Genomic DNA, 11,256 nt, shown 5'->3' with positions numbered 1-11,256 from the left:
AGCTTGCTTCCCTGCCTGCACATCGCCCTCCCTACATGGTTAAGGTAGGTACAAGATGTAGGAAAGTGTTTTTGTAAAAGCTGAATTGCCTGACTTCTTTTTCCAACTTCACTGGTGGGAAGGTGAAGCTATTGGAGAAATTACTGTATTTTCCAGAGTATAAGATGCTCCGAAGTATAAGACATATCTAGCTTTTGGGGAGGAAAACAAGAGAAATTTATTTTGCCTCTGCCTCCCAGCAATTTGTCTCCTTGCAGCAAACAGCCCATTTCAGTTTCAGCACAGCCTCATTAGCACAAGCAAGTGATTGTCAGGCATCCCCACCACCAGCTGTTTCAGGCTGCAGGGATTGCCGTAGCCTATTGCCGCCTCCGCATTGCCCATTTTCCACCTGTTTCAGCCAGTAAGGATCGGAATGGGTGGAAAATGGCCCACGCACAGGCCGAAAACAGGGCGCGCGGAGGTAGCAATAGGCAATGGCAATCCCTACAGTCTGAAACAGGTGATGGCCGGGAGGTTGATCCAACTAACAATCAGCTGCTTGTGCTAATCAGGCTGTGCTGAAGTTGAAGCTGAAACCGAAACAGGCTGTTTGCTGTTTGAGGCAGAGGCCAAAGGGTGGGGGCCAACAGGTGGGCGGGGCTACATTCAGTGTATAAGATGCATCCAAATTTTCACCCTCTTTTAGGGGGGGGAATGTGTGTCTTATACACTGAAAAATGCAGTAATTCACTTTTTATGCAAAAATATGAAGATGTAAGTTTAAAAGGGGCTTAGCGAAAAGTGAGGCCTTCATAGTCAGAAGCAGTTTGCTTAGTGGTTGGGCAGTATTCCTCATATTCCTTTATAATCTAGAGATAATATTTCCTTCTAATAACATGCATTTTTTTCTAGGTCTCTTATGCATCTGGATTTACGGCTGTCACCCAAAATAAAATTTAAAAAATCAAAAGTTGTTAACCTTGTCCGTGAAGATATGTAAACTTGAGATGAAGTGTTGAATTAGCTAAAGATTCATCACAGCGTCCCATCTCCTCACAAGTCCACTCTGAAGTCCACCTTTTTCATCATGGATGTATGCATACATCCTGTCACAGGCTTTGACACAAAGCTGCTCCTAGGTGTAGTTTCAAACCAAAACTCCTCATACAACAGCAAATTATTCTTGATGGTGAAGAAATCCACTTGGATTGTAATAGTCTCCTAAAATATAAATCCAGAATGGACTGAATGGGCAAATAAGAGTTGCTTCAAATAAGTGTGAATAAAGTGATTGCACCAGGAAAGAGATCCCAGCTTTATTATAGATAGAAGGTTACAACATGCTGGTCAAACAGGAAATGCATATTAGTTCATGGCTGATAAATCAGTGAAAACATAGGAAAAGTATAACGCACTGAAAGTTTTGAAAGGTTGAAATAAAAAATCAGTTTTGAATATGACTTCATCACAAAGTTGGACCCATAATTCTTCCTATAACTGTAGTGAGGAAGGAGGATGTTGTAGTACTGAAAAGGAATTAAAACAGTGAACCAAGATAAATTGGGCTGGAAACACCTCCATGATGAGCTAAGTTTCATTTTTCGAACTAGGGCCCCCACATGTCTTGGCTTATGGTGCCTGGAATTCCAGCCCAGATTATAAAAAATGGAGTTCTAGTCTAGCACTGTGATGGTGAACTTATGGCACACGTGCCGTAGGTGGCACACAAAACTATTTGTTAGGGCATGCCCTGTCAGCTCCAACATGCATGTTCGCACTGGCCAGCTGACTTTGGCCTTCTTTTGAGGCCATTTTTTGCCCTCCGGAGGCTTCCTTGAACCATCCCTAGGGGCAAACTGGAAATTCAGGAACAGACTTCAGGTTTGGCCGTAGCACCATTTTTCGCCTTCAGGAGGCTTCCCTGAAGCCTTCGCAGGGCCTCCAGGGGCAGGGGGGGACTTTTTTATCCCTCCCCAAGTTCCTAGAAAGCCTCTGGAGCCTGGGGAGGGCGAAAAAACCACGCCAAATGTGTGTGTGTGTGTGTGTGTGTCTGTGTTCCCCCCCGCTTTTGGCATGGGAGCCAAAAAAGATTAGCCATCACTGGCCTACCGCATGGAGAGTATGTGTGATTTGGAGGGTTTCGTGAGTTGTTATGATCAATCCAGGAAACCAAAGGCTCAACCAGAATATAGAATTCTGACCGTGTAAATTACTGCCACAAGATGCAGTGATAAATTTTGGTAAATTATTTTTGGCGATTTCAAAAGAGAATGAGAACTTCATATAGGACAAGGGTGTCAAACTCAAGGCTTGCGGGCTGCATCCGGCTCATGGGCTAATTAGATCTGGCCCACAGAGCTACCCTGGAAACAGTGAAGGACCAGCCCATGGTGCCTCTGCCAGTGAAAACAGAACTTGGGAGTGCTGCATGAGGCCCTCCTGGACTCCATTCACTGGCACAGGGCTGCAGGAGGCCATTGCAGACGAAAATGGAGCCCAGGAGAGCTGTCTGTGGGCTACAGGACGTTGAGCTGGCCACGCCCATCCCAGTCACACCCACTCAGCCCCCCTCTACCAAGTTCAAACACAACCCTGATGTGGCCCTCAGTGAAATGAGTTTGACACCCCTTATATAGGATAAGGCTATCAAGGGCTACTAATCATGATGGATATATCCAGAGGCAATATACCTCAGTTTCTGGAGAATATGTGGGAGGTGCCTAGAGGTGGTATTCAGCAAATTCTGACCAGTTCTAGAGTACCGGTAGTGGAAATTTTGAGTAGTTTGGAGAACCACTAAATACCACCTCTGACTGGCCCTACCCCCATCTATTCTCTGCCTCTGGAGTCCCAGCTGATTGGGAGGGAATGGGGATTTTGCAGTAACCTTCCCCTGGAGTGGGGAGGGAATGGAGATTTTACAGTATTCTCCTCCTGCCAAGCCCACCAAGCCAAGCCACACCCACCAAGCCACACCCACAGAACCGGTCGTAAAAAAATCGAATCCCACCACTGGAGGTGCTGTTATTCTTGGCATTTGGATGGCCACTCTGGAGATAAACTAGAGAAGCTTTTTATTTCATTCAGCACACCTCCTTATGTAGGACATAGGAGAAGCTATTTAAGTGCCATTGGGTGCTTGAAATCAGGATAGAAATAATTGCCTCTGGCAGAAAGGAATCAAATCAAGATTGGAGATTTTATTCCTGGCAGGGACGTGCAGGCAGGGGAGGCAGGGGAGGCGGGGCCTCACCAGTGTCATGAGGAAAAGAAAAGAAAAATTAAAATAATTAAAAAGACTAAGGTAGTTGCTGCCAGACTCTAGAGTCACAGTGGATGATTCTGAGTCTGCTTAGTGCTAACTGCAGGGGGAGGCGAGAGAACTACGGGCCTCCTTTGCATAAGGAATTTTTTGCCTTTTAACCCTTGCTCAGAGTTAAGCAAGGGTTAAAAGGCGAAAAATTCCTTATGCAAAGGAGGCACGTGGTTCTCTGCCTCCTTATCTGGGAGCAGCAAATCGTGCCTAAGTTGCTTTTTTAATTTAATTTTTTACATTTTCATCATGGTGGGCGGACAAGAGGAGAGTTGAAATCCACAGCTGGAAAAGGTATGTGGATCGGAGGGAGGGAGGGAATTCAAAATTATTGTAATTTAATTTGTATTTTGTTTGTGAGTAATTTGTGTGTTTGCGTGTGTTTCTTTCTTAACTTCATTCAAACAAACTCTCTCAATTTGAGAGAGAGTTTGTTTGAGAAGAGAGGAGCAGCCCTCCCCCCGGGAGCCGCGTCCTGCTCCCCTCTCCCTTTCCTCCTCCTCCTCTCCCCTTTCTTTGCCAGCTGCCGCCTCGCCCCCCCCGCTGGGTCCAACAGGCCAAGCTACGTGCATTTATGTCCGCCATAAACGCGAGCCGCCTGGCCTGTTGGACACAGCGGTGGGGACGTTGCTTCTTGCTGCCGCTGCACTCTTGCCTCACCAACCATAATTCTCACCGCACGTCACTGATTCCCGGTAATTTGTCCCTACATTCGGCATTATAAGACCACGAGACAATCCAAGGCAACAAAGGGGTTCATTGTTGACAATAATAATAAACTCGAGAAATACCTGACTCATCCTGATCTATGTATCTCGTATCATTTAGTAGCTGCCCTGTATAATGATCACTGTGTCCACACAACAGTTTTGCTTCCATGTTATGCAGCATAAGATCACCTGGCAGAATGGGATTCCAGCATCAGATTCCTTCCTGTGAGACGTTGAAAGCTCCACAGAGAATGTGAGGGTAGCAACTAGGACCAAACTAGCAGAACCTTCGTTGCTAACAACTTCTAGGGATGTTCTAGAAGGGTTGCTGTGGCAGTTGGAAGCTATGTCCCCCAAGGGCAGCAGCTCACCGTGAACCATCAAGATGACGTACCCCAACCGAGGGGTCCTGAAGGCAGCCATGGGACATTACTTAACAGAAAGTGCCCGGACAGCACTTGAAGCCATGGAACCTGAAGAGGATGTAATAGAAGTAAGGGAGGGAGGAAAAACTGCAGTTGAACCAGCTCTCCGTCTTTATTGTACTGGGACTGTTATTTCTCAACCTTGGCAACTTTCAAGATAGGTGGATGCTTCCTAGGGATGAGTGTGTGACAGGACTAAAATCACCCAATTGGCTTCATGCCTAAGATGGGACTAGAACTCATGAATTCCTGGTTTTTAGCCTGATGCTTTAATGCTGTGAAGTTGAACCTATCCCACGCGTGCCACAGGTGGCACACGGAGCCATATTTGCTGGCACGCAAGCCGTCAGTTCCGGTGTACATGCATGCTCTGGCCAGCTGATTTTCAGCCTTCCAGAGGGCTGGAGGAAGCCATTTTCACCCCCCCCCGCCAGGCTTCAGGAAAGCCTCTGGAGCCTGGGGAGGGTGAAAGATGGGGCTAACCAGAAGTCCGGAAGCGATCCATTTCCAGCTTCCATTGGGCCTCCGAGGGACAGGGGGAGGCCGTTTTCACCCTCCCCAGGCTTCAAGAAAGCCCCCGGAGCTTGGGGAGGGCGAAAACTCCCCCTCAATGTGGGGGAGAGTCATGTGCACATGCTCGGGGTGGGGGTTGCACGTGCATGCACAGGTGGTCGGGGCACACTGAATTGTGGGTGTGACCACACATGCGCGGGATAGCGCACGTGCACAGAATTTTGGCACGTCTTTACAAAAAAGTTAGCCATCACTGCCTTAACCACTACACCAGATTGGCTCTCTGTATAAACTTATGTAGGGCCTTATTCCATTTACTAGCTTAGTTCTCCTCTTGATTAAGTAGCTCAGACCAGTATTGTTCAACTTCAAAAACCTATAAGATGTATGGACTTCAACACACAGAATTCCCCAGCCAGCATACAGCCAGGGAAATGAGGAAGTTGAGAGCCAAATGTCTTAAAATTGCCAAGATTGAGAAACTCTGCTCTAAGAAGAAAAATAAATAACACGAGTTTAATAGGAACATGTTTTGGCTGCTTCAGCTAAAGAAGACTCAAAGTAATCCCCCAAACTTTAGGGTTGATGACCTTTTTTGAGTGTGTACGTGTGTGTGTATAATGGGTGTTGTCACAAAATGCCTGCCACATTTATTGTGACTGATTTACTGATTTACCTTTAAGTGAATGGTTACTATTTAACATGTAACCATTCACTTAAAGTTAAGTCATAAGTGCTGTGTCATAAGTGCTGTGGCCATATACAACTTTTAGTTTATAGGAATATTAATGAAGCCTTTGTGAGGAAGAAGAGGTGATCTGTTTTTTTTTTACATTTCAACATTTTATTGGTAGATTATAACAATTACGATGAAGTACAACTAAAATATAGCATTGCTAATATGACCAAAAATATACAAGGTAGTAAGTAAATAAGTAAGGTTTGAAGAAATTAAAGATAAATAGTAAAATATCAGAAGCTGTAGAAATTGAATAAATAAATAAAATGCCAATATAGAACAAGCTCAATCCTTTAATACATTAAATCTAGCCATATAGACTATTGTTCCATCTTCTGGTTTAATGCAGTCTTTCTGTACAATGATATTTATGTTGTATACTTTGATTTTAAAATTGAGAGGTGGTGTATTGAGACATATTAGATTTTATGTTTATTTTAATTAAAACAATTGAAAATGTTAAAAAAAAATAGGTGAGACTTGGTGTCTGGCAGAAGCCAAGCAAGGTGTCTGTAAATTCCCCTGAAATATTTATTCATGTAGAAGGCATAAATAGAGTGGGATTTACTTGGGACTAAGAAATAAATATTTTTTCCCTCTCCAGACAAATAGGGCCTGTTCAGAAATGTGTAAAAAATCAAAATTTATAAAGTTCCAATAGCTAAGTAATCTATGACAAGGAAAAATTGTGTTAGGTAAGCTCCCTGTTGGGAGAGTGAGTGCGTTCAGAGAAGTGTTGTGAGAATGGTGTTGGAGAACACACAAACCAGCATACAGAGACACTGCAGTTTAAACAGGCTTTTACTTTCGTGGAAATAGAGGTATCAGAGTCCATCAAACAGTCCAAGTCATACACGGATAAGACAGTCAGTCATCAATATCTTTCAGTTATGGGATAATCCAAATAACATAGTCCAGTATCATATAATCATTTTGTCACTCAAAGTTTGCTAGCAGTTGCAAAACTTACAATAGCTCACGGCACTTTCTAACTGCCAGCTTCCAAGACACTCAGATCAGGTCAGCCCAGCATCTAACAAACAGAGAGCTAACAGTCATTTTGGCTCCCTCTTGTGGCCGATTGAGGAAACAGCAACCAATCACATTTTACAGTATGATTTGTTACATGATTTATATATTGCCAACCCAACCGTAAGATTATATTCCTAACAAATTGGATGCTTCTTGGAGAGAATGAAATGAAAAAAAATGCAGTAAATATAGTTGCGTTCTGAAATTTGTGGAGCCTGGAGGCTGTGAGATGGATTGGCTGTGGGTATGCAGAGCCTCGGGATCCGGAGGCATATCACCTTTAGTTTTGGATGGGGTGGCACTACGCCAGATACACCCAAATTGTGCAACTTGTGGGTTCTCCTAGACTCATGACAGTCATGGATAGGAGACCCTCCACACAACTTTGTGTGGTGCGCCAGTTGCACTCTTTTCTGGATTGTGAGACTCTGCACTTAGCCCTGGACATCTCATACTTGGATTATTGCAATGCATTCTACTGATAAGATGTGAAGACTCTAGAAAGAGTGCAGAGAAGAGCAACAAAGATGATTAGGGGACTGGAGGCCAAAACATATGAAGAACTGGGTATGTCTAGTTTAATGAAGAGAAAGACTAGGGGAGACATGATAGCAGTGTTCCAATATCTCAGGGGTTGCCACAAAGAAGAGGGAGTTAGTCAAGCTATTCTCCAAAGCACCTGACGGCAGGACAAGATGCAATGGGTGGAAACTAATCAAGGAGAAAAGCAGTCTAGAACTAAGGAGAAATTTCCTGACAGAACAATTAATTAGTGGAACAACTTGCCTCCAAGAGTTGTAAATGCTGCAACACAGGAAGTTTTTAAGAAGAGATTGGATAACCAGTTGTCTGAAGTGGTGTTGGGTTTCCTGCCTAAGCAGGGGGGTTGGACTAGAATATAGAATAACAGAGTTTGAAGGGACCTTGGAGGTCTTCTAGTCCAGCCCCCTGCCTAGGCAGGAAACCCTACACCACTTCAGACAAATGGTCATCTAATCTCTTCTTTAAAAATTCACAACTTTTGGAGGCAAGTTGTTCCACTGATTAATTGTTCTAACTGTCATGAAATTTCTCTTCTAACTCTGTTATTCTGTTCTGCTTCCTTTGAAGAGTACTTAGAAGGTACAATTGATCCAGAATGAATTGATACAGTTTTGAAGGCCCCTAATATGACACATGTAACACCATTGTTATGCAAGCTGCATGACATATAATTGTAGAATGCTTGTGAGTTTTATTTTGCTGTAAGCTGCTCAGAGTTACCTGAACCATGAGATGGTGGCAAATAGATTTGATAAACAAACTCATACAAACTAGCCCTGGCTTGGAAGGGGAGACCAAATCAAACCAAGAGCAAAGCTTGTGCATATTCTTGGAGATCTTAAAATACTGAAGCAAATTACTGCTGAGTTATGCAAAACAGATAATGAATAACATGCTTCCTCTATGCTTTTTTTCTTTTCTAGTTGGGTCCTGGGAAACAGATGCCAGTTGTGGGACCTAATCAAATTCTGGACATGCCACTTTTCACCAAGATCCCACTTCTGCCTGGCTCCAACACCATGTTTTACAGAACAAACTTGGGTGAAAAGGTGAAGAGAGACTATCTCGGTTCTGCTTTCCATAAAATGCTGTGGACACAAAGTACAAAAGCATGCAACAAGAAACTATTTTTATGGGGCATGAAAACTTGTAGAAGTGTCCCATTGTTATTTTAAAATAATTGAAACTATCCTGAGAAAGAAATTTAGGAATAAAAGTGGGAAAGAACGCTTAATTCGTCTATATCCTGGCACTTTCCTCTCTCTTGAAGCAACCTTTCTTAGTGAAAACCACTGTGAGAATTCTCTCTCTCTCTCTCTCTCTCTCTCTCTCTCTCTCTCTCTCTCTCTCTCTCTCTCTCTCTCTCTCTCTCTCTTTTCAGGGGATATCTTCCCCCCACCCCCATATGGGAGGCCCACTTCTGCTTGCTCACAGACGCAATAGGCCATGTAGAGCGCCAGTGTCACCACGGTGACGCGGGGGGGTGGAGCTGCCCCATGCGCCCTTCACTGGCTTACCTCAGGGCCCCGCAGCCAGGCCATCCATGCCCTGACACCTGCCTTGCCTCGCGGCGGCGGCTTTAATAACCCCATCCAGCAGGACCCTGTGTGGCTACCAGCCCACGGCCCATTACTCATGGTTGCAATGGAGCAAGCAAGCAGAGAGATGGTGGGATGGAATGGGTGGGTGGCTGCAGGAGACTCATCTTTAAGTTTCTTGGCTTGCTTGCGTGGTGCGTTGGGATCGCCTGCCTTCCCCCCTGCGCCTCTGCCTCCATCTGCTGCTGGTGCCACCACGCGAAGGTGAACCTCCTGTGGCTGCCTGCCTGCTATGGCCCATAGATTCTCAGATTTCCTGCGTCCTGTGCAGTGTGTCCAGATTGCATGCCTCTTCCCCTGCCTTTGCTTGGACATTCACCTGCGCTGCACAGACTGCGGCTGCTGCTGGACCCATCCGCCCCCATGCCCACACTAGCTCAAGTACTGTCCACACCGACCTCATTGATGACAACCTTAATCAGGGCTTATTTTGAGGGTAGGGCTTATATTACGAACATGCTAAAATCAGGGTAGGTCTTATTTTCAGGGAAGGTCTTATTTTTGGAGAACAGGATTACGGTATCTATCTATCTATCTATCTATCTATCTATCTATCTATCTATCTATCATCATCATCATCATCATCTATCATTTTAAAACCATGCATCTCCCTCTTTGGCATGCTTTTATACGTATATTTTCCATAGGCTCTTTCCTAGCATAACATTTCCTAATATTTCTTTAATTGATAGATCAAGCATGGTGTCCCCCCCCCGAGGGGAGGGCGTTTCCCAATAAGTTATATGAGATGCCATCTTTCTTTGTTCTCATCAATCTTTTGTGTTTCTTTCAGCTTTATCAGCCATCAGCTACATTTGATCTGAATGACCCATACTGTAAGATCATGGCCCCTAAATACAAAAGTCTTCATGACCCCCACTTGCGTGCTTACTACAAGCGTAAAGACAATCTCCGGAGACTGAAAAAGTCTGGCCTGATCACTGACAAAAACAAAGTAAGTTTGTGCCCATTCTGTCTTCTATTAAAGTTACTAGAACAACAATCAGTAACATGGTAGAAGAAAAAAGAAACCCTGAAATAAACAGTGGTAAATATCACAGTTAGACAGTCTTATTCCGAAGTCTATTTGTGATGTTATATACAAATTTTGAACTTGGGGTTGCTATCCATGGGTGCCTTCAATGTCTACATTATTTTTTTAAAAAAATAGACTTTCCTTATCAAGGCTCAAGGACCTCTTCTATTCTTGGGGTAAATTTTTAAGAGATTCCACATTTTCTTTATCTTCTGACTCTCGGAAAATTCTCAAGAGACTCCCAAATTGTACCTTGTGTAGGTTTCATTGCAATAACCTTGCAATCCTGAAAACATTTTAAACAAACACATTAAATGTCTATGGAGCTTTTCAGTCATCCAGGTCATGTTTGTCCCAAAAGTGTTTTTTTCAAGAGGCAACTGGATTTCCTTGTTTCTCTTTGAAGAGCTGAAGAAGCTTCTTGGATGAGAAGCGAAACATCTTCAAAGAAAAACAAGGAAGGCCAGTTACTTTTTGAAAAAGCACCTTTGCGACAAACACATTACTTGTATTTATCAGAAACAAGACCTCGTTACATTTTGGATTAGGCTTCTCCTTTTGTATTTCTGTTGCTGCAATGGTAAGCATTAAACTAGCTTCTCAATACAAGCTGCTATTTTCTCACCCTTTGCTATTTAGGTTGTGTGCACCTTGAAGGAATTTAATGAATATAGGCAGTATTTGACCTCCCGCAAGCTGGAGTTTGAAAAACACTACCTAAAAGAACAAGTAAGTCCTGGAACCACTTGCAATTTCATCCTATGCTAACAAGAATGTTGTAAATATAATTTCTTGTTTTAGTATCAATTGAATATGTACTATTCAGAAAATCTAACTGGTATGGAGCACAGGAAGAGTGCTGCTTGATCAGGCCCAGAGCCCATCTGATCCCACTTTCTAGATGCATTTGGGAATCTCATCACCTTTGGATAAATGACAATACTCACTTTTGACTTCTGCAGTTATAATCTAGAAACTATATAAAGTATGTTGCCCATAATTCAAAACATCAGTATTAGAAACCTGTTGTGGCCCAGCAGGAGCCGTTAGAGCTGCCACCAGACTCCGACAGCGAGGGGCCCTATGAGTCGGCTTTGGAGGATGTGGAGGACCCTGGACAGGGTTCTGACTCCGAGCAGGGCACAGAGAGGCTGGTTGGCCACCAGGAGGCGCCTGAGCCTTGGACCAGTGGGGAGAAGACAAGGGAGTGTGATCCAGAAGTCAGCAGTGGGGAAGGAGCCAAGGGAGTTGTTCCTGGATGCCCGGCACTGGAGAGCTAATAGGCGTAAGGAACAATTATGCAATTACAGGAGGTAATTGCACTCAGCTGGTGGTAATTAGGCTCCTCTCCAGACTATAAAAGGA

The 11,256-nt window shown here is 44.0% G+C and overlaps 1 protein-coding gene across 1 annotated transcript in view; it reads left to right on the top strand.

Annotated features, from left to right (window-relative positions):
* Window positions 1-4,390: 4,390 nt before the first annotated feature.
* Window positions 4,391-11,256, top strand: part of FSIP2 (fibrous sheath interacting protein 2) — a 70,458-nt gene continuing 63,592 nt past the window's right edge. Inside the window, exons 1-4 of the mRNA XM_087718022.1 lie at window positions 4,391-4,498; window positions 8,181-8,306; window positions 9,649-9,810; window positions 10,531-10,620. Coding sequence (XP_087574148.1) covers window positions 4,391-4,498; window positions 8,181-8,306; window positions 9,649-9,810; window positions 10,531-10,620 — 486 coding nt within the window. The remainder of the gene's footprint in view (window positions 4,499-8,180; window positions 8,307-9,648; window positions 9,811-10,530; window positions 10,621-11,256) is intronic.

The sequence above is a fragment of the Thamnophis sirtalis genome, unplaced genomic scaffold, assembly GCF_051295495.1.
Source record: "Thamnophis sirtalis isolate CommonGarterSnake01/CBP01778 unplaced genomic scaffold, rThaSir2_p1.2 scaffold_6, whole genome shotgun sequence".
NCBI classification, from domain to species: Eukaryota; Metazoa; Chordata; class Lepidosauria; order Squamata; family Natricidae; genus Thamnophis; species Thamnophis sirtalis.
The sequence above is the reverse complement of the archived record's forward strand: the minus strand, read 5'-3'. Positions and strand labels throughout refer to the sequence as shown.